The sequence below is a fragment of the Etheostoma cragini genome, chromosome 9 (assembly GCF_013103735.1).
Source record: "Etheostoma cragini isolate CJK2018 chromosome 9, CSU_Ecrag_1.0, whole genome shotgun sequence".
Classification (NCBI taxonomy): domain Eukaryota; kingdom Metazoa; phylum Chordata; class Actinopteri; order Perciformes; family Percidae; genus Etheostoma; species Etheostoma cragini.
Window position 1 is genome coordinate 29,361,066 of NC_048415.1, and position 24,555 is coordinate 29,385,620.

The window sequence follows — 24,555 nt, forward strand, 5'->3', positions numbered from 1 at the left end:
TGTATTCAATCCGAGCACGGATATTGACTCATATTACTCGTAAAATACTTGTACTCTGCAAAAGTGCTTTATCCGTACAGGATACTCGTTTCAGCCGGATACTCGGATCACCCCTATTGGTAACAACCCAAGTAACACATACATCCAAAGAAACCAAAACAAAAAGTTCAGAAATTAAGTTATGTGTAATAACATGAAATGACACAGGCGAAAAAGTATTGCACACATGAAAAAACGGAGGTACAAAAAGGCATGTCAATTAATATCAGCTGGTTCAGTCCCAACTGATGGCCTACAAAAAGGTCGCATTGCCAAGGTGTCACACAAGACACATCTTATGATGGGTAAAAGCAAAGAGCTGTGTCAAGACATTCACAACTTAATTGTTGCAAAACATAATGATGGCATTAGTTAGTTATAGGCGCATTTTTAAGGGGCCATAAAGTGGAAGTGGAAAGACAATCATTTCACCATAAATTTGCCTCAACCAGTTGCTCCTTGCAACATTTATGAAAGAAGAGTGAAAAGAATAATCAGAAGAGTTATCCAAGAGCCAAGGACCAAACAAAAAAGACCTGCAAATAGCAGGTACTGTTGTCTCAAAGAAAACAGTAAGTAATGCACTCCACCGCCATGCCCTTTATGCTTTTCCCTGTGTCATTTCATATTATTACACATAACTTAATTTCCAGTGTTGGGCAAGTTACTTTTAAAAAGTAATTAGTTAGTTACTACTTCCAAAAAGTAACTAAATTAGATACTCCGTTACAAATTATAAAAGTAACTAGTTACTTCAGAAAGTAATGAGTTACTTTGAAGTAAATTTTTAAATGCTCAAATGTGACCCCACCTCCCCCCCTCTATAACGGAAAATAAAATACACGTGCATGTTCAATTATTAATGATAAATCTGAATATTATAATGAAATGGACACTTAATACAATACATTATTAACAGAAACTGTACACAAAACCAAACTCTTTTAATGTTGCTGTAGGACAAAGTGAGACTAGCCTCCAATCAAATGCCATGTATGTAGATATTATGTCTAGTGGATCGATACAAATAACAGATGTTTCGGAACTTTTGATATTTATTGCCCCTCAACATGCCACAACTGGGCAAAACAAATAATGCTTGTTAAGTGCTATAACAAAAATAAATATATATCCTCTTTGTAGTGCAAATAATGTCAGTGGCCTGATGTATACTTTGCACTAGTGCGTGCGTCGAGCCGGGGGGTGGGTGTGTGTGTGTGTGTGTGTGTGTGTGTGTGTGTGTGTGTGTGTGTGTGTGTGTGTGTGTGTGTGTGTGTGTGTGACGCCATACTTGTCTCTTGTTGATTGACTCGCTTGTGTTGTTTGTTATGTGTCCGTGCTTATGAACACCCGCCCAACTCTACCTCTGATTGGCTTACCATGAAATTTTACTCAACCTCAACCAATCGTTAGCATTTATGTGCTTGTCTTCTGCATGGCCCACTAACCAAGGAAGAAAAAAGTATTTGGTTCTCGGCTCAGAGATCTAGTTGGTCTGAAGAAAAAAAACAATTACAATTATAGTAACGCGCCGCATTTTTCGACAGAAAAGGTAACGGCCTTAAGGTGGGAAGAGTAATCAATCAAATTACTCGTTACTGAAAAAAGTAACGCCGTACCTTTATAATGCCCTTATTCCCATCACTGTTATTTTCTGAATTTATTTGTATGGTTTCTTTGTATGTATGGATTACTTGGGCTGTTACCAACATCTGGTGAACATTTCATGTCATGCCTTTGGAAATATGAGAAAAATGATGACGTGTTCAATATTTATTTAACCCCCTGTATATTACTTTTTGTGTCCGAACCTAGCAGATCAATACCCTGACTACTCAAGAACATTGGCTGTTTATGAAAATGTTCCCGTTATAGGGTAAATTGGTCCAAGTCAGAAACACTGCCTTTAACGGCTTAGTGCCCCGTTTAAGCCTTCCTAGTCTCGCATTGCCAAACCTACCTCCACAGTATACCGGTATAGGAGAAATATATGTTCTAGTTTATTGGCATTACTTGAAACCAATCAAAATCGTCCTGGGTGGCGGTATGCGCCAGACTGAGCAACTGTGCCAATGCAAAATAGCGTGTGAAAGGAACTTGTTTTGGTGGGACATGTGTTCAAAAACAAATAGCAGTCCAAAATCAGAAATCATATTTATTGGTAGAAGTGATATTTCTAGTAAATGGTGTAGAGTCATATAAAACCAACAGACCCAACAGTCCAGATATGCATGCTGCTTATTCTGTGTAATTGAATGGGACGTGTTCAAAATAGCAGTGCTGTGTACAATTAGTGAGGTGATTAATTCTGTGAAGAAACAGGGGTTTAAGGAAGGAAGCAAATCTTGTGCATGCTGGTTATCGTGCATTTCACACTGAAAGACTCAGAGCAATATCTGGAACAACCCATTTTGCTGAGGAACAGTGGACTTTGACTTTGATTGGAGAGTGGAAAACATTAAGAAGTGTAGAAAATTATAGGCTGGTCAGCCCAAAGGATTTCAAATGCCTTGAAATGGCATCCAAAGTCTGAACGACGTGGGGAAAAAAACGGTCAACTACCATTCGATTGGATGGAAGAATAGCCAAAATGGCAAAGGCTCAACCAACGATTAGCTCCAGGAAAATCAAAGAAGACTTAAAGTTAACTGTGAGTACTGTTACAATCAGAAGAAGTCAATGGGAAGCAAAGCTATCAGGTAGAAGCACCTCAAAATCCCATTGCTAAAAAAAATACATGTACTGAATAGGTTGAAATTTGCCAAAGGAGACACTGACTGGCCAAAGGAGAAATGGAGCAACATTCTTTTGGACTGATGAGAGCAAAATTGCTCTTTTTGGATCTAGGGGCCACGGACAGTTTGTCCGACAACCCCCATGCAGTGAATTGAAGCCCCAGTACACTGTGAAGACAATAAAGCATGGTGGTGCAAAAATCATGTATGGGGATGTTTCTCATACTGTGTTGTTGGGCCTATGAATCGCATACCAGGGATCATGGATCAGTTTCAATACATAAAAATACTTGAAGAGGTCATGTTGTAGATAATGCCTTTGAGATGAGTCTTTCAACAAGACAAGGTCCCCGGACCTCAATCCCACAGAAAACTTGTGGGGTGACATCAAAAATGCGGTTTCTGAGGCCAAATCCAGTAATGCAGAGAAATCGTGGAATGTAGTTAAATTGTCCTGGGCTGGAATACCTGTTCACAGGAGCCAGAAGTTGGTTGACTCCATGCAACACAGATGTGAAGCAGTTTAAGAAATAATGGTTATGCAACTTAATATTAGTGCAGTGATACTGCCATGTTTTGAAAAGCCTCATATTCATTTTTCTTTACTTTCTGTAAAGGTATAACACAAATTTGATCAATGTTGGTCATGTTTTGATTTGGAATTAAATGTGCAGTGTTACAAATGCATTGATACTATGTAATTAAAAGCTACTCTAAGAATTTTGAGCATTAGTCCATTTTTTTTTGTTGAGTCATGAGCCAGTTATTAGGCATCTGGCCCCTAGTTTTACTGTCACTGTCCAATCATTTATACTTTATTTTTGGTCATGCAACAAAGTTGGGGACCAGTCACTTCCTAATGTTAACAATTTGGGCAAAAAGTAAATAAAACATCTTCAGCAGAATAGGTTTTACTATTTATCCTAGAGCTGCCAAACACACTGCATTAACATCCTCATCAAAAACAAGGTAATAACTACGATAAGGCAATTGAATGTGTGTAAATAATGTGAATAATGTTGTAATTTGATTTTTTCTTCTTTTTAATTAGGCAAGATAGAAACTACTAAAACCGACTTAAACCTGTTCCATAATAAATTGATGGAAAACTCAGTTGCCTGGTTTTCAGCAAAGGTAAAAAAAGAGATAGAATAGAAAAAATCAAGGACAGAGATATCCAACAGCCACCCAGTATTAATTGTGTTTTGCTGTTCATAGAAAGAAGAAAGTAGATACATCACACACACACACACTTTAAATTAAAACATCTTATGAAGTAAGTAAACCAAAACACGAATATTAGTGTTTGAATCATAAAAATGTGGATATTAGAAAGCATCATGTCTTTTGTGTGTATATTAACAGAAACACTTACAGCCAATGTGGAGCTGCTGCCAATGCGGTTTTCACAACTCAGTCTCTGACTTTTCTCATCTGGAGTACTGTTAGCCATGAACGCCCTCTGGATCACACGTTTTGGGGTCTTAGTAAAAGAGAACGCCCTCGTCACCTGGCACAGACAAAAAGACAGAATCTTTTCATTTAAAATTTTATTTTGTATTTTTTGCCACTTTCTTTTGAGTATCTGTAAATAGAACTCTTTTTTTGTCTCGTTCATGTCATCAGTTCAAATCAATTTGATTTCAAATGTAATACCACCATAATACATAGTCTCAAAACATCACAGTAGTATTATAAAAATCAGGAATGCAATTACAATCTTACCAAAGACCTGACACTATGCACCACATACCTGAAACAAACGCCCAGAAAACTTCAGCTCAATACAACATCATATTTAGTTATTAAACCTGGATTGTTCTCTTAGCCTCTCATTGGTTATCAAAGTTATAACGAGAGTCAAAGCTTACCCTAGACAGATTTATTATACAATGAGATGTCTCTTTACCATTTTACCAAGTCTGGAGTTCAAGTGTGTTACACTGTTTTTACTTCATAAAATATTTTTCATATTACAAACCAATGGTAATAGTGTTACGTGAGTAATTCAGCACACATATTTACCTCATGATCTAGACTACAATTTAAGAAGTCTTCGCAGTCTGAACTAGGGCTGTACCCGAATGAGGACATTTGGGTCGACTTAAATTCAGCACTTCAGGCCAATGTGTCTCTTATGTGTGGCTGCTGACAGCTCTGTCAGAAGAGTCAATCACACTGGATGACAGTAGAGGAGGCTTTTCCAGCGTCCGGTTAAAAATAAACTTGGTCGACATTCAGCAACGGAGTTGAAAGCAGCAAACAGAACTGGGTTGTTTCTGGCTTCTTGACTAATTCTTCAAATCGTCTACGTTTAGGCGGCAGCACAAGTATAAATAATGCTTGGCTTCTAGGAATGACTCATGATAACATCATAAATGTTGAGCAAAGGTGCAGTTTGGAAGGCTGCCTTTACCTTTTTGGAAGTCTTCTTGATGGCCCTGGAGGCTTTGCTTAGGGTGCTGTCCATATCCTTGGTGTTGACCTGTAGGGAGTTTGGGTCTGTACACTGAATCAAGTCCTCCTGATTACAAGACAAAAACAATAAAATCTCAAACTCAATATAATAACTGTGAAATTAATTTATTCAAAACATTATGCTTTACTGTAAAAAAATTGCAAGAGGGGATGTGAAGACCAGACAGAGAGCAACACACACACACATTATCACTCTCTCCCTCACCTTGCAAGCAAGGCTCTTACTAATCTATGTTCACATTGGAGTGCTGACCCAGTTAAAACTGTAACATCACCCCCTCCTGCTTTCTTTGCTAAATACAGCATAAAACAAGAGGGGAAGCTAAAAGATAAGCTTCACAAAAATAGCACAAAAAAGTGAAAAAGAGCTCCAACCCTGGCTGTTGTCATAACATAGGGATTGTGCTATGGAACACTTGGAACCATTGTACAGTTTGTCATCACAGAAAAATGTTTTGGTTAGGCTTTCAACTATATTATTTAAATGAAATTAGCGGATTTGACCATGGAGATGCAAGAAATACTGTATGCTCTAGCCCAGAATACAGGACCTTCTTCTTGTATTTACTTTGCCTGCTTTCGCCCCAGACACATCCGACCAATATAATTCATGAAAATAACCTGTAATTGCGACTTAAGTGAGCATTCTGAGCGACAGGTCACTGTGTCATCTAAAGAAGGAAAAAAAGACTGTGTGACTCTTGTTTTCTGTTGTTTTTAATACTTGTCTTATTTAGGACCGGAGCGCACACAGCAGCGAAGGCCTTCATTGAAACTGAAAGCCTTTTTTAGGGGCTTAAAATACTCAAAACCTCACCTCGCTCGATGGGCACATCAAGCGCCCCCTATGAATTCACCCCCTGAAGTACATTTAACGTAGACAAACGAAAATTGGTACACATATTGTATGTATCATGTGAAGACGTACAAAAAAAAGCTTATTGGAACCTTACTCTAAACCCATAGACAGTTGTCATAGACAAATGGAACAACAGATCCTGTTGTTCTGGACGGAGATCAGTGAAGGATATTAGATGCAATTTTCTGGTGAGTGCTAAGTGTTACTGTGCAGCCTCTAACTGAGCTTTACCTCGTAAATGTGAAGTGGGCAACCTGTCTTAAAGTTGTAAGTCTTCTGGTAGCTGTGCCAAGAGAAATCTCAATCATTCCAAATCAGCAGAGACGGAGAGGGTAGGTATACTGTATTTAAGGACATGACATAGGCACAGGCTAATTATTGCAAACTATAAAGCTTATAAGAATTAGTAATTAAACCTAAACAGCTGATATTAGTTAAAACTGTCTGCAAACCTCTCCTGACAATACGGAGATTTGTTGACCATGCAACAGCAAGTGGCTTGGTTATCACACAATCAATAGCCTATTTTAAAAAGAAATGTCTGCTCCGGAGCCATAACGTGAGGTACAAGGTAATGGAGCATTTTACATATCATCATGTTTCTTTAGAAATAAATAATGGACAAATAAAAAAATTAATTAAAATGTATTACAAAAATGAATGGCGGTCAATGGAATGCTAATGCAGGGCGATGGCTTCATGGCATTAAAATGGCGCCATGGGAGCTACGCATAGAAAGGAGAGGCTTGCCCCCTTGCCTAAATCCAACAGGAAGTCCGCCAGTTCAAAATTAGTGAGATTTTGGCCATTTCCACATGTTGTACGTTAACGAACCCCTCCTAGAAATTTCATCCGATCAACTTCAAATTTGGTTTGTTCCACCTTAAAACCTTAGCATTGAAAACTTTTTTGTCATTTTCAGCATTCATGAGTGTCTAAACCTGAGGACATATAAATGCCGATATTTACTCAAAGTCATAGCGCCCTCTAGGGGCAACAGGTAGTAGGCCTAAAAGTCCAAGTGCTATACTTTAACAAACTACTTCTACATATTTCATCAGATTGACTTCAAATTCGGTTGGTGTCATCTAAAGACCCGATAAGACGATAAGTATTTAAAAGAAAAACTTTTTGTCCTGAGGTGTGGTGGCCATTTTGAGTAATTTTTCACTAGGGTCCAGGCCTGAGGACATTTATAGGCCAAAAATGACTTTTGGTCATAGCACCCCACGGTGGAAATCAACCTTATATGACAAACATCATCCAATTTACATGAAACTTATTTGTGGTTTCCATGCGATACTGAGCTGCCCCCTATACTTTAACTACGCCCACTTACTCAGGCCACGCTGCCTTCCATAACATTTGAACCATTTAAGGTAGACCTTCATTATTAAACTCAGCAGAGAGTTCCAACTTCATTGTTGATGGTCTGCCACCTATGCTTGAACCACGCCCCTTTCATTACTGGTGACCCATTTAGTATAGTCTTGTGTGAGGTATTATTGAAGTCAGCAGAGAGTTTCTTTTTGATTGGTGATGGTTTGACCTGCCCCCTAGGATGTAGCCACGCCCTTTTGTTTTATCAATTATGACCCGTTGGATGACCCTTGTGTGAGTTATCAATGAACTCAGCAGACTTCCTTTTTTATTGGTAAAGGTTTGCCCCGCCCCTATGCTTTGAACACGTTGAGTCTTTCCCTTTTCATTGATGACGATTTGCAGTGTCTGAATGCAGCGCAAATGCACAGTTGCAACGAGCGGCATCCACCAGTAACCCCGACTTGTGCAGAAGAGCGAAGGCCTGTTAATTGTGATTTATTTCTATATTTTCACTGTTTTTATCGGAATTTAAATACTTATACTTACTTGAATATTTCATTTTCACCAATGTGATGTCACACTTAGTTCATACAGAATGTGATTCCTATTTAGTTTGAATGTTGTTTTTAACAAAGTTAATGTGTTACTTTTGATTTAAATTCTATATTTCTGCAAAAGCTAATGTATTATATAAGCTAACATTAGTACTTAACATTTGTAAAGAATTTTTTTTATTCCTGTTTAATTCGAATGTTTTGTCTTTACAAAGTTATTTGTCCATACTACTTGTAAATTGTGAATTGTAGTCTGAAAGATTTCAATCTGGTCTTTTAAGTTCCAATCTATCAAAGAGTGAGTTATCCCTCTGAACCCTAAGGCCATTTTTACAGTTCATTGCCCTTCTGGATTAATTTTATAAAAAAGCTTGTCAAATATTAACCTTGTTGTCTACAGCCAAGATATGCACATCATTCTTTTCAGGACAAACTGAATTATTAGAATATTTGGGTTGCAGTGAGGTCACTTGAATGCTAAAAATGGTTGTAGGACCTTAAAGACAAATAAATAAAACGGAACAAGAATCTCACAGATATGTATTGATATCACAGACAGTGTCTTGATATCACAGCAGTAAAACCTAAGCCATTTTCATCTCTAAAACACTTATCATATGTCTTGGGAGTCACACTGTGAAGAAATAATCATTATAACTTATACAGTTGACAAAACACAAAAAAAATTTCAAATAAAGTCCAGACGCTTTTGCCCTCATGACATTTAATGCCAATAATCAATATAATGTCAAATGTATTGATATTACACCCACAGAAATGCCACACAAGTAATTGTGTTGTCTAAAACAGTTCTCCTACATGCACAAATAAACATAAAAATATATAACTCATATAAAGCACATACTATTTAACTATCTTCAAAAAAGGCCTCTTTGATCGCATACTACACTAGTTTGACTGGAAGGATTGGGCACTTTTCACCCTCTATACAATTTGGGTGACGTTGTCCACACTCCATACTCTTTGGGTTACGTAATCTCCCATAAATGGGTATGCTGATGCCTTTACTTCCGTACAAACAGAGAGCAGACATGGAGCAGTGGGAGCTAGCAGCAGAAATGAGCAAAAAAAGAGCTATTATTTCAAATTGTAAAAAGGAATTAATGCCTTGGCTTGCAATTTCAATGTTAATTTTGTCAGAGGACACATGTGGACACTAGCCTGAATTAGTGTGTGTATATGTGTTTGTGTGTGTGTGTGGCTTCTCACCGCATCAGCCCTGCAGATGGTGTTGGCGACATGGCGGCATAGTGTTCGCAACAAGACACTTTTAACCATTTCTTCTCCAGCCAATTGAAAGCTGAACAACAAGTTCTCCTGTTCAGTTGGAGGGCGAACCACCAAGGCGAATGCATTCACACAATCTGGAGTGATCGAGAAAAAAAAATGAAAAGTGACAACACCAATCGACCAAGTGAAGAGATTAAGATGAACAAAATGAGATGAAAAAGTATGATGATTGAGAAAGGGGGTTAGATGGAGAGAAAGGGAAGACAAAAATGAATGGAAAACTCAAAACAAATAAAAGTAGCAGAAGAAAAGATGCAAGATAAATCAAATTTAGTGCTTCATCCAAACTCATAAAAAAAAGTAGGTAAGACTTTGCAGACTAAAAGAAGAAATCCACTCGGATTGTAATAATGATATCTAGCTCTCAAATCAGGATTGGAACTACTCTTGTTGGTTAATCAACTATTGTTGATTATTCCTTTGATTAATAGATTCTTAATCTGACAAAAAAAATTAAAAGCTAAATTTCATCCAAAAATGTATTTAAAAAACTAATTCATTCCTTGTCTTTTTGTACAGTGCTCTTTTAACGTGTTATGAAAATAGCTGAAATTCCATCCTTTTTGGTCTAAACGGCATACCCAATTAAAAGTGGTACAGCTCCAAAAATACTTTGACACTCTGGGGTGTGCTTGATATCATTGGAAAGGTAACACAGAGGTCAGGTGGATTCTAGGCCTTACTGAAACAGAGTTACAGAGGCTTAAATGGAGTTTTATTTGGAGTTCCCCTCCAAGTCATGGAGTAAACTGACTAAAATACCAGTGACAGACAGGATTTCCCAGACTTTTTTTCAAAGATTATTGTGGCCCAAAATGGCTGATGTTGAGGGAGCTTTTGCAAAAAATTGCGATAAAAGTTGTTTTTTTGTAGGTTTTTTGCAATGAACTTGCGAGAGAGATAGAAAAAAAAGTTGTGATTATTATTATTATTATTATTATTTTTAAATAGTTCTTTAAAATTAAAAAGGAAACTTCTTTTGGAGAGAATATACTACTTTAGGCTGAGTTTTCCTAGTAACCATACCAAAAAGGCTCAGGATGCTGCAAATGTTGGTATAATACGAAAATGGATGGTAAAAAAATAATTTATTAAATGAATCCAATTTCAACATGTCCGTTAGTGGCTTGTTGACCTTTACATTGTTAGTTCATTTCCTATCCTGGCCTGGGCTGAGACACACATTCATACAGTTTGATAAAGGACTTATTGGACTTTAATTTATCATTGTACTAACAACAACAAGCGTAGCTGTCCTCAATTTAAGTCATCCTGTACGTATCTTCTCTGGTTTACCCTGCATCCGTGTGTGTGTGTGTGTGTGTGTGTGTGTGTGTGTGTGTGTGTGTGTGTGTGTGTGTGTGTGTGTGTGTGTGTGTGTGTGTGCATAAGCCACAAAATTTGCGAAATATTTGCGGTTATTGGTTCAAATTGCAAGTCACACCAAAGTTACAGCGTTTGGTTGAATTTGCGTGAATTGATGCAATTGCAACATTGCAAAATTCTGAAATGGCTAGGTGAGACACAGATAACACAAGGCCAGAGCCACATGTCTCAGCTTACTAAAGAGAATTTGAAGTCAAAAGACTCAAAAATTGATTTTATATGAATTTGTTTTCTACTGGTATGTCTATGCGTTTTCCTTATTTCAATTTGGAAAGTGTAAAGCAAAAAAGACAAAATGTGCAAAATACAAATCTTCTCAAATACACAGATACACACAGAATTCCAAAACTTGTTTGAATTGTCTCCATACTGGCTAAAAAAGGTAGGAGGGTCTTGTGACATGGAATTGCAAGTGTCAATCAAATGCCATGTGGTGCTACATTGTATTCAGAGGTATCATTGGCTTTTTTTATTCTTCATTTCTCTATCTTACCCCTACCCTTTACCCTAGGTCTTGCGCGTTCACACGAGACCTAGTGCTGTCCCAATACTCTTTTTGATCGATGGGGTAAGTGAATGAAGAAAAATCAAGGGTGGACGCGAGCTAACTTGAAATCTAGGGGTAGCAATATACATTGTGTAACAGGCAGCAATGGCTGCCGCATCGACCAGAGAGACCCATAAATGTAAGTATTTTTGGCTTAATAATTGATTGAAAAATTACAACAGTCTTGTTTTGTGTTCTATACAGTCCTGTGCATATATATTTTTTTTTTTAAATTGCTAGCTTGCTATGCGAACGCTGAAAACAAGCATAAGTTTCTTAAGTCATGTGTTCATGTTGTACCTATTCATTGTTGCATTGGTAATGCAGTGTGTATACACATGTATTGCAAACAGATCTAAGTACTACACAGATAAGAATCTAGACAGATACACATAGACAAATAAGTCAGATCTGCCTCTGCACCACTAAAGTGAACATAACATAACTAAAATAGGCAATAGTAGGCTATTTGCTGTATATCAAATAGTTTTTGACCTAATAATTTTGCACTGAAAGGACACTCGTCTGTTGGCTCTGACAGCGCTGCATCACCGCGTTGTGCATGTCCTCGCACGGAGGAAGTGTGGTGTGATGTGGCGTGCTGGCGCTGTATATTAACGAGTTCTTAAAACCTCAACCCTCCACATCAGCAAAGGGCCTCATATCCTGAGCAATAAAGTCGACAATTCCTTCCGTGATATTATTTTTGCGTTTGGATGGTAGATTTTTAACATCCAGCGGGGTCTGGGGGAGTCTGGGGAACGCTACCGTCGTAGCGGGTGGGTGCGCTGGTAGTTATAAAACCATTATTAGACTATGAAATCTGCCAATTCTGATATGTTCATATTACCTACTCCAAACACACAGGGCAACCTAACGCAGAAAATCTCATCCAAAAAAAGAGAAAACAAGGGGGGTGGAGTCACTCCCTGGAGTCCTCATGTTCTTTTTTCCCCAGCATGTTCCCTCGGATCAGAGAGGCTCCAAAATCATGGTAGCAGCTGTCGCCATGGTCCTGCTAAACGTTCTGCGATGCCATGTTCATCTTGCTACACTCTGCTGGGCCAAGCTACGTCCTGCTGTGCCTTGTAATGCCCACAGTGCCCTGCAATGGCATGAACTACTACAAAGAACTGCTACAAACTACTATTTTTCAATTTTTGTTATTTCCACTCTTCATTCTAACTCCAAACGGCCCGTCAGAAACCGCCTACCACGAGCCTGGGTCTGTCCAAGGTTTCTGCCTAAAAGGAAGTTTTTCCTCGCCACAGTTGCACTGTTGCTTGCTCTGGAGGAAACTACTAGAACTGTTGGGTCCTTGTGGTCTAGACCTCCTCTATCTGTAAAGTGTCTCGAGATAACTCGTTATGAATTGATACTATAAATAAAATGGAATTGAATTGTTCTAAAGACAGACTGTTACCTGTGAAACAGGGATGCTCTGGAAACACCCCCATTAGCAATAAGTGCTTTCCACCCATAGACCGCAACGGTCTGTGCTTCCACCGAATGAAATTAACACGGCAAAAAAACGACCAATCTGAAGTTTGGTCGAGCCAGAACGTATCGACAAATAAATTAACTAGTCGACTGGGAAATTAAAGCCCTAATTTGTACCCAGATGTAGATTTTGTTTCCAGTAGAGTCCTCATGCACACATAAAAAGTAAAATAACTGGTAAATAAACAAGTTGTAAAACATAGTTTTAGAAGTGTACTGGAATTTGTGAAAAAGCATTACCTTACCCATTGTGATACCCAACAGTTTTGGGCACTTGAGGTGATTGTATGAAGTCTTAGGTATGTAACATGCACATACACTTTCATCTGCTCCATTGTTTTGTGACCTAAAGTTAGAGATGGGAGAGGTAATGCTCTTTTCACTTAATGCGCAAAAGACAGTTAGCCCAGGTGAATGGGACTGCAGAGAGCCTACAGCATGTGGAATTACCAATCCAGCAGAGAAGATTGTTATTTTTGCCAGCAGGAAAGTTTACAAGAGATTGACCAAGTTTCAAGATCCATGGGAAACTAAGATAAACAGTTAGACTACAAACTGACAGATGTTTTAGACTGTAAGAAAATTGCTTTTTGCAGAGTAGTGTGTTGTGTAAAACAGCGGAGTGGAGGAGAACGGGACCACATGCAGACAGAGCTGACTGAAATATTGCTTACTACATGTTTATGCTTGTGGAACAGGTAAGTAAGTATTGATAAGTACTACTGACGTTTTACTCACTTACTCATTTGAAAGTTAACTCATTTAGTTAAAGAATATGATATCCCGAGAAAAACATTTATTTTTAGATACCTACAAATACAAGATTTTACCAGAAAACCTGGAGGATGGATGGAACTTTTTTAACCTTGACCCTTAACAGGTAAGCTATATCTCAAGGATATATAATATTACTCAGAACATCTCTAGCCCTTTTAAGCATCTGAAATGTTCCTGGGTAAAATAATTGGGGATGGGACTAACTTCTGAGCCATGACAGTCTGCAACAGAGAATATCCTCAATTTGTGTAAGACAAGTGCCTTATCACCTACATCTGGTAGAGCAGACTCACCAGGTTGTACAATGATGTAGATCTGCAACCCTCATTGTTCCCCTCTACCCTGTTTTTTTCCTGTCAGTCAAGTATTCAATTTTGATATATATTTAAAACTTTATCATGCATTATTGTACGGCCTAAATATCTCACCTCATAACTGTTATCTTTGGAATTCCTCCAGAGAAGGTGGCCCTTTCAAGTAGCCAGGCAAACTCATTTGCTCATGGCCTGCCATTTACTCTTTTTAAGTGCAAGGACAGGACTCGGCAATCACATCTTTATTGGGTTAGGATGTAATAGCAAATTTTAATATAGAAGAGCTGTGGTACTGTAGCATGGGATCTATTAAAGAAGTATGTTACAGCTGGAAAGAGGGTCTTCTCATAAAATTGTGCGGCCTATGCAGTAGAACGACACAATTGTTTGTTGTTTTTAGATTGGTGCTACATGGCCAGGGGACGGCCGGCTGGTAATGAAAGATTTCGCATTGCAGTTAAACGGTAACCTAAAACAAGTTTTAGGAACATTTTAGGCAAGGAATTGTCAATACGGTAACAGAATGTTGGCTTAAATATAATCAGCATGGACTAGTTTTACTATTTCATTTGATATTTTTCAGTTTTTGCAATACAGGAAACAGTATGGCAAAGATTAACAAACTGCCAATATGCCGTCATAGAGAGGTCTTACCTCTCATCCCCTCTCCCCTTATTGTTATTACTTTATATTTTCTTATTTGTGTTGTGGCTCTAATTATAGTTAGTTTTTATTGGCTTACAATTAGTATTTTCAGGGCTGGAGTGGGACTCTTTTTCAGCTCTGGAGTATGCCTTAGACCGACCAACTTTACTTGACAACTAACTATATTAAAATAATTTGGTAAAACCTTAGTATATATTCGTCTGCAACATCAGACTGTTCTCTACAGCCTTGTATTTCAGTGTATTTTTGTAAAATATCACCATTTCCAAATTACTCGAAATACAGTGCTGCTTTCCAAAGTAAAATAGTTAACATCTTTACAACACAATGTTCAACAACATCAAAATCTATTTTCAGTGGGAATGAATGTTCACTGATATCCAAAGCTTAAAATTAAATAAAAGGATAAGTAAAAAAATTTAATAAAAAGGCAAACAAAATAAAATGAATTACACTTTATAATGACATTATCATCTATTTTTTCTTTACATAATATTTCATATTACTTTCATCCTATTTCCATTTTCTATACCTGTTACACTTACAATTGTGGGCTTTGTATATTTACTATGTTAGTTTCAAGTATAAAAGGAATAATGGGTCACTAGTAACATTTGGGCATAGAAAGTGGTTACACGTCAACTAGTCTATATCAACGTTCCACTTCCGAGATTATTCCGAGTGCTATTTCACAAATCCAAGATAACAGATTACCGGGATTTCCCAGTTAGCCTGGCTTTATTTAGCCTTGATTCAGTTTCACAAAAGCAGAGGCACACAAAACCGATTTATCCATGCATTCTTTGGATCCAAATGAATCTCCTGATCTAGGGTAGACCTGGGCACCGTACGGCCCGTCAGAGCCGCGGGAACATATTTTGAATTAAGGGTGCTGACAAATTTCCAGAGTGAATTTTTCAGCAAAAGTCAACCATCACACACCTAACTGCATCCATCACAATTTATTGAGCTGTATAGAGATTCAATTCATTATGAATAGCCTATCCAGACAATAATTAGCCTGCTATAGACCATTGACCCGGGAACACCAGAAAATAATATAATAGACCGTTATCGCTATTTAACCACATACATTTCTTTCTTACCCATACCATCATGATGAAGACAAAATATCTCTTTATTAAAACAAAGGCACTTTGTGGTGTCAAAACAGTACTAAGGCTTCAATAATAAAACTGGAACACATGTACACGCTCTACAAGCATAAAAACAAGAATAAAGTCCGTAATACAAGACAGGACCAACACAGGTTACGCACAGGCACACGGCTGCGACAATGGTACAGAAAAGGCATACACATCACTGAATTATATTAAATCAAATGAAAGTGAAGCAAGTCAGTCCTGACTCAAACATTGAAATAGAGAAATGCAGCCATAAGTTTTTGTAGCACAGCAATAGCAAATTGAAGGCATAAAGGATGGGTCGTGTATTAACAGTGCTTAACAGGGCCTAATCATTTTATAACAATACGGTAGGATAATTAAATATAGGTACGACCTTTTTCTGGTTTTCCAATAAGAAGGCTTTACACACATGTAAAAAACACAATTACCTCCAATATCTCGTACAAACTTTCAGTTGAACTGTTACTGAACATTTGATGCCGATTTACTGCCGGCTGCAGCACCCTCCGCATCCCTAGTTCCCGCGGCCCGTGGGCCACATCCGGATCTTTGGGCAGCCATAACCAACCCACGTGAGGTCCATGGGTAGTTAGCAATCTAATGTAATTAAGTGTACATCATGCATGAAATACAACCGCATTGCTTTAATTTTGAAGGAAACTGTTTTTTGTTGTTGCTTTTTTTGTGCAAACATATGCAGCTTCTTCTCTGGTTGCAAATCGCAATTAAAAAAAAAGTAGAAGAAGAACTGCAATGTGTTTGGCAAGCCGCAAACTTAGCTCACGAGACTTTAACATGGACATGAATGAGCAGTTATCCTTCGGCATCAAGTTTTTAACCAAACATGGACTTCTAAGAATTTATTTACGGAAGACAAAAGTAAAGCCGTGGCTTAGTTTGATCAGATCGCTGTGTTAAAGCTTTATAATTTGAATTGTCACTACTAGGCTAAACACGCAGAGAAATACAACAATCTAGAGATATCAAGCTTTGCTAGTTAAACTGCAAAAGCAACAACGCTTTGTTACCAAGCGTTGCACAACCAAGGATGAAGCAGTCAAGACCAGCTTTGTGATCTCCAACAAGATCACCAAAAACAGTATGCCATTTTCAGATGGGGAATTTATTAAAGAGTGTTTGGTGGACTCTGCTGAGCTAATACGCCCAGAGAAAAAAAAAAAAGGGACGTTTGAGAACGTGCCGCATTCCAGGTGAGCCGTAACAAAAAGGACTGAAGACATTTCGGGAAACCTGGAGATTCAGCTGCAAAAGCAGACAATTTTGAACTTTTATCATTGGCTCTGGACAAAAGCTACGATGTCCACAGGCCAGTTACAAATTTTTGTACGTGGGGTAATGAAAGATGAGATAACGGAGGATCTGGAAGCAATGCAGTCAATGAAAAGGACAACGGCGGAAAGTAATTTGTTCGCTAAGGTAAATGCACGTTATGGCAAAATGGGAGTTAAATGGAACAAACTGGCATGTGTTGTCGAAATCTGACAGGAAAAAAATTTCAGACTTTTGAAGTTGATGCAAGATAAAGTTACTGAAGAGAACTGAGAACTGAAATTGGTATTTTTTCATTGTAATATACATCAGCAGGTGTTGTGTAAGTCAGTGCTAAAACTGAACCATGTTTCTGAAGTTTTGGCTCACTTTTGGAGAAGCGTGAAACTGGTGACATAGGCTAACACACAGGTGGCTCAGCCTGGGCAAGGTGCTTAAAAGAGTATGGGATCTGAGAGCAGAGATTCCAGAGTTTTGTGATATAAAAGGCAAAGACATCCCAAAGCTCTCAGATGTAAACTGATAACAGATGGCTGATCTCGCATTTGCTGTTGATGTGACTGCACTAATGAATTACCTAACACCAACAGGGCATATTTACCCATTAAATGCAAAATAGTGACATGATGTTGGCCTTTTCTATGTCTACATGAAAAAGTGATTTCATATACAAATATATATATTATTATATAATATACGCTTTTTTTTTTAAAGCGAATTAGCTTCTCTGCATTAGCTTCCGATAAAATCCAGGATTGAATTTAAAATCCTTCTTCTGAATATGAAAAAAGATATGTTCAAGTCACCACTACTTCTGGGGAAAATATTGACTCTGCATCTCAATATATAAACCCTGTATCTCAGAATATAAACTAACAATCTCAAAGTAATCAGAACATTTAAAATATTGACCTAGAATCTCAATATATTAACTTCTGCACACCAGCGTGCAAAGTATTACTCTGTATTATGAAGTCTGGGGATCTTATTTCTTGTTGAAGGGGAAATCTATTCTTGGGACACATTTGTTTCTACTTTTTCAACTGAATTTTATCAATGTTCAGTGTTTGGATGCTTTTAAAAGTTTGTTTGAATTCTGCATTGACACAGACAATTTTTTTTTAATAAAATGATTAATTTTACTTCTTTAGTCAGACAAGTGACGTTTTTGCATGGACAAAGGAAATGTAAATGTAGCCAGTGTGTACGTGTTGTCGTTGTTACCCTCTGTGTCCTGCAGGTCCAGTACCCTTCGAATCTGGGACAGCGGCATCAGTGTGATGTGTTTGAGCGGGGGTGGTGGTCTCGTCTGTCCCAGCGGACTCTTAAATGTATTGATCACCTTGTGTCGCTTCCTTGCAATCTGCAGAGACAGACACACACAATAAGATTGCAACTTCAGAGATATGTCAAAAAAGGACACTTGTGTGTTGTTGAATTTAGAATTGAGAGTGAGTGCATTTTGCAGAGTGTGGGTAAGGTTTGGCAATAAATCAATGACACCTTCAAAGAGCTAAACGATGCAACTCATTAATGCCACATTACTTTATCAGAGAGACACAAAAAAAAAGAGGAGTACAGATGGAGGAAGAATTATAGACCTATATCCATTATATCTTGCATTGCTTAAGTCTTTGAAAAAATTATTTATAAACAACTTTCAAATTATCTCAGAACCAATAATATCCTAGCACCATTTTAATCTAGCTTCGGATTCTAATCACTGCAAAACTACTACCATACTTAAATTCATCAATAATGTGTACTGTGCAGGAAATAATGGTGAACTCACCGGTGCCATCTTAACTGAACTCAACTAAAGCCTTGGATTTTTTTGATCAGACCTTGTTGTACACAGCCTATAATAGACTCTGCAGTTTTGTCATTGGATGTCTTTTTCTAAGTTTAATATAAGTATAAACTAATATTTGAGGGACAAAGGAACACATGCAGCCACAAACAAAGTGGCCTACTCGTAAATTCCAGAGCCTTTTCACCAAACTCCTACAGGGAGAGTTCACTAAAAGTATCTGTACTCGGACTGGGCGGGGCCTAATCAGGAAGTGGGTAGGATTTAATGTTGGAATGTGTTTGTGTGGTTGTGTGTGTATCTTCATTTTTAATATTATTTATTTATACCACAACTCCCTTATATCTATTTTTTCTATAAAATACAGCAAGAAAGTTTCAGACACTCAAAAAAAACTGGTTAGAGCCAGCAAGCGGTTATAAAATAAACAAAACAACAACAAAAAAACTGACATGCAGAGACGCAACGCAAGCAGACTGAACAGACCCCACATTTACCAGAAATCTACCGGTTGCTAAGTAAGTACTAGTTCGAACCAAAGTAAAAAAACAACAACTGAGTACTTGTATTCAATCTGAGCACAGATATTGACTTGCATTACTCGTATAATAATTGTACTCGGCAAAAGTGCTTTATCCGTACCGGATACTCGTTTCAGCCGAGTATCCGGCTCATCCCTAATATCTACGCTGAATCCCATTTCTCTATCTTATCCCTTTTACTTCCCCTTACCCCCTTGGCCCTCGAAACCGAGTGGTAAGGGCTAGGGGTGAAAACAAACCATTATGAAATGGGACACCACTTGGTTACATCACCATAGAGTATTGATCACAAACTTAAAATATATTATATAACAGAACCATTATCAACTATTAGAACCATAACTTCCATGTCACACACATAAAAAGGCACTCAAATGTGTAAAACTAAAAAAAAGACACAAGACCACAAACAAACTAGAGCTATTCTGATTTTCCAGACCAGTCTGACGCCTGTTGGCCAGTAACCTTTCCCTCACATGTCTTTCAGCAGTTTCCCGTATCATAACCAACAACACTGTACAGGTGCTGGTCATATAATTACTGTAGAATATCATGAAAAAGTTGATTTATGTCAGTAAATCCATTCAAAAAGTGAAATTTGTATATTATATTCATTCATCAAACAGTAATTTATTTCAAATGAATCATTTCTTTTTTCTCAAATGAAAACCCCAAATTCAGTATCTCAGAAAAGTTGAATATTGTGACAAGGTTCAATATTGAAGACACCTGGTGCCACACTCTAAACAGCTAATTAACTCAAAACAAAGGCAAATTGCAAAGGCCAATAAATGGTATCTCAGTCTAATTCTGTAGGCTAGACAATCATGGGGAAGACAGCGGACAGCTGTCCAAAAGACGACCATTGACACCTTGCACAAGAAGGGCAAAAAACAAAAGGTCATTGCAAAAGAGGCTGGTTGTTCACAGAGCTGTGTCCAAGCACATTAACAGAGAGGCGAAGGGAAGGAAAAGGTGTGGGAAAAATAGTGTACAAGCGATAGGGATAACCCCACCCTGGAGAGGATATAACCGTACCTTGAAGAGGATTGTGTAACAAAATCCATTCAAAAATGTGGGGGAGATTCACAAAGAGTGGACGGCAGCTGGAGTCAGTGCTTCAAGAACCACCACGCACAGACATATGTGAGACACAGGTTTTAGCTATAGCATTCCTTGTGTCAAGCCACTCTTGAACAAGACAGTGTCAGAAGTGTCTCCCTTGGACTAATGACATAAAGGACTGGACTGCTGCCAAGTGGTCCAAAGTTACAGTGCCTTGCGAAAGTATTCGCCCCCTTGAACTTTGACCCTTCAGGCTTCAAACATAAAGATATAAAACTATTTTTTGTGAGGAATTGAAAATAAGTGGGACACAATTATGAAGTGCAACGTTTTTAACAAATAAAAAAATAAAAATTGGGCGGGCAAAATTTTTCCGCCCCTTTTCTTTCAGTTCAGCAAATTCTCTCCAGCGGTTTAGTGAGTATCTCTGAATGATCCAATGTTGACCTAAATGACTAATGATGACAAATAGAATCCACCTGTGTTTAATCAAGTCTATGTATAAATACACCTACTCTTTGATAGTCTCAGAGGTCCGTTTAAATCGCAGAGAGCATCATGAAGAACAAAGAACACACCAGGCAGGTCCGAGATACTGTTGTGGAGAAGTTTCAAGCCGGATTTGGATACAAAAACATCTCTAAAAGACAACTGTGCAAGCGAAAATATTGAAATGGAAGGAGTATCAGACCACTGCAAATCTACGAAGTCCCGGCCGTCCCTCTAAACTTTCAGCTCATACAAAGAGAAGACTAATCAGAGATGCAGTTTAAAGTTTGCCACAAGCCACCTGGGAGACACACCAAACATGTGGAAGAAGGTGCTCTGGTCAGATGAAACCAAAATAGAACTTTTTGGCAAAAATGCAAAACGTTATGTTTGGCGTAAAAGCAACACAGCTCATCACCCATAAAACACCATCCCCACAGTCAAACATGGTGGTGGCAGCATCATGGCTTGGGCCTGCTTTTCTTCAGCAGGGACAGGGAAGATGGTTTAAATTGATGGGAAGATGGATGGAGCCAAATACAGGACCATTCTGGAAGAAAACTTGGAGTCTGCAAAAGACCTGAGACTGGGACAGAGATTTGTCTTCCAACAAGACAATGATCAAAACAAAGCAAAATCTACAATGGAATGGTTCACAAATAAACATATCCAGGTGTTAGAATGGCCAAGTCAAAGTCCAGACCTGAATCCAATCGAATCCGTGAAAAGAACTGGGCTAAGAGTCTGGAGGGAGAGGGGAGAGGCACAGAATCCACGTTGCTTGAAGTCCAGTGTAAAGTTTCCACAGTCAGTGATGGTTTGGGGTACCATGTCATCTGCAGGTATTGGTCCACTGTGTTTTATGAGGTCCAGGGTCAACGCAGCCGTCTACGAGGAAGTTTTAGAGCACTCCATGCTTCCTGCTGCTTTTTGGAGATGCAGATTTTACATCAGGACTTGGCATCTGCACACAGTGCCAAAGCTACAAGTACCTGGTATAAGGACCATGGTATCCCTGTTCTTAATTGGCCAGCAAACTCACCTGACCTTGACCCTTTAGAAAATCTGTGGGATATTGTGAAGAGGATGATGCAATGCGCCAGACCCAACAATGCAGAAGAACTGAAGGCCACTATCAGAGCAACCTGGGCTCTCATAACACCTGAGCAGTGCCACAGACTGATCGACTCCATGCCAAGTATTGAGTACGTTGTAAAGTGCCCTCTGGTGGAAAAACTATGCAACGGCAAGGCTCATAACATAGTTGACACTCGGTTCTTGTTTTTATAATATTAATTTATCAGAATCATTTGTCATTATAAATGATTGTGATAAAACAAAAAATTATATTCAGGCCATCATAAATGCCGATGGAAATCGAAAAGAAATGGAAATGTCTAATATCGGACGATAATATTGGCCCGCCAATATATTGGTTGGGCTCTAGGGTGTACACTGCAACTCTGAACAGCTACAGTGGTGTGAAAAAGTGTTTGCCCCCTTCCTCATTTTCTGTTCCTTTGCATGTTTGTCACACTTAAGTGTTTCGGAACATCAAACCAATTAAAACAATAGTCAAGGACAACACAAGTAAACACAAAATGCCATTTGTAAATGAAGGTGTTTATTATTAAAGGTGAAAAAAAATCCAAACCATCATGGCCCTGTGTGAAAAAGTGATTGCCCCCCTTGTTAAAACATACCATAACTGTGGTTGTCCACACCTGAGTTCAATTTCTCTAGCCACAACCAGGCCTGATTATTGCCAAACCTGTTCATAATCAAGGCATCACTTAAATAGGAGCGTCTTGACACAGTAAGGTCCACCAGAAGATCCTTAAAATGTACACATCATGCCGAGACCCAAAGAAATTCAGGAACAATTGAGAAAGAAAGTAATTGAGATCGATCAGTCTGGAAAGGGTTATAAAGCCATTTCCAAAGCTTTTGGAATCCAGCGAACCACAGTGAGAGCCATTATCCACAAATGGCGAAGACATGGAACAGTGGTGAACCTTCCCAGGAGTGGCCGGCCGCCCAAAATTACCCCAAGAGCGCAGCAACGACTCATCCAAGAGGTCACAAAAGACCCCACAACAACGTCCAAAGAACTGCAGGCCTCACTTGCCTCAGTTAAGGTCAGCGTTCATGCCTCCACCATCAGGAAAAGACTGGGCAAAAATGGCCTGCATGGCAGAGTTCCAAGGAGAAAACCACTGCTGAGCAAAAAGAACATCAAAGCTCGTCTCAATTTCTCCACAACACATCTTGATGACCCCAAGACTTTTGCGACAACATTCGGTGGACCGATGAGACAAAAGTGGAACTCTTTGGAAGGTGTGTGTCCAAGTATATCTGGCGTAGAAGGAACACTGCATTTCATAAAAAGAACATTATACCAACAGTAAAATATGGTGGTGGTAGTGTGATGTCTGGGGCTGTTTTGCTGCTTCTGGAAGACTTGCCGTGATAAAAGGAAGTATGAATTCTGCTGTCTACCAAGAGATCCTGAAGGAGAATGTCCGACAATCTGTTTGTGTACTTAAGCTGAAACGAACTTGGGTTCTGCAGCAGGACAATGATCCTAAACACACCAGCAAGTCCACCACAGAATGGCTGAAGAAAAACAAAATGAAGACTTTGGAGTGGCCTAGCCAAAGTCCCGACCTGAATCCTATTGAGATGTTGTGGTATGACCTTAAAAAGGCCGTTCATGCTCGAAAACCCTCTAATGTAACTGAATTAGGACAATTCTGCAAAGATGAGTGGGCCAAAATTCCTCCAGGACGCTGTAAAAGCCTCATTGCACGTTATCGCAAACGCTTGGTTGCAGTTGTTGCTGCTAAGGGTGGCCCAACCAGTTATTAGGTTTAGGGGACAATCACCTTTTCACACAGGGCCATGATGGTTTGGATTTTTTTTCACCTTTAATAATAAAACACCTTTATTTACAAATTGCATTTTGTGTTTACTTGTGTTGTCCTTGACTGTTGTTTAAATTGGTTTGATGTTCCGAAACACTTAAGTGTGACAAACATGCAAAGGAACAGGAAATGAGGAAGGGGCCAAACACTTTTTCACACCACTGTAGCTGTAATTAGTGTACTAAAAAATAGTGTAAAATTGACTGTATAAATATTTTTTAGAATATAATGTTTTTAGAAAATGGTGGATTTGCAGTTAAGTCGCTGTTCACAAAAGTTAATTCAGAATTATTGATGATCTTAAAATTACGGATTTTGCCGTGCTTTCATTGGTGCTTGTGTGTATTCTCACCTCAAGGCAGTCATTGAAGAGGAAGAGTGTGACATGTTCTCCACGGTCACAAGGCTGCTCTCCCAGGGCTATTGTTTCTACTCTGTAAACCAGAGTGCGATGGGAAGACAGCAAGTTGGCCTGAAGAAAAGAAAGCACAGAAAGTAAAATAAAAGTGTTGAATGCTTAAGTTTAAGTGCAAGGTCCTTGAGATGATCACCGGCCACAACATCTTCCTACCACAGAGCCAGACCAAACTAGGGGTGGGTGAAAAACAATCTTGAAACCACAAGCTATTGTAAGCGTGTCGGTTACTGATGTGGAACTATGTGCTCCTTCTGGGTTTAGTGTTATCCCGTGGTTAAACGTTATACGTTGCTCCCAAATCCATAGATAGAGATAAGGTTTGGTTCAGGTAACACTAGGAGGAAACGCATACTGCATGGATTGTTTGTGTGTGTGTGTAT

At 38.6% G+C, this 24,555-nt stretch overlaps 1 protein-coding gene and 1 long non-coding RNA gene across 8 annotated transcripts in view; both read right to left on the reverse strand.

The window, feature by feature from the left end:
• The window catches only part of ect2 (epithelial cell transforming 2), a 70,720-nt gene that overhangs the window by 9,753 nt on the left and 36,412 nt on the right, over positions 1 to 24,555 (reverse strand). For all 7 annotated transcript variants that reach the window (XM_034881462.1, XM_034881461.1, XM_034881463.1 and 4 more), the window contains 5 exons: positions 24,110 to 24,229; positions 18,152 to 18,290; positions 9,219 to 9,373; positions 5,191 to 5,298; positions 4,150 to 4,284 (listed from right to left, as the gene is read on the reverse strand). In XM_034881462.1, coding sequence (XP_034737353.1) covers positions 4,150 to 4,284; positions 5,191 to 5,298; positions 9,219 to 9,373; positions 18,152 to 18,290; positions 24,110 to 24,229 — 657 coding nt within the window. The remainder of the gene's footprint in view (positions 1 to 4,149; positions 4,285 to 5,190; positions 5,299 to 9,218; positions 9,374 to 18,151; positions 18,291 to 24,109; positions 24,230 to 24,555) is intronic.
• On the reverse strand, positions 21,785 to 22,024 carry LOC117950422. The gene is made up of 2 exons (XR_004657889.1): positions 21,939 to 22,024; positions 21,785 to 21,880 (listed from the first exon to the last, which is right to left on the reverse strand). It is a non-coding gene; the product is annotated as an uncharacterized LOC117950422 (long non-coding RNA).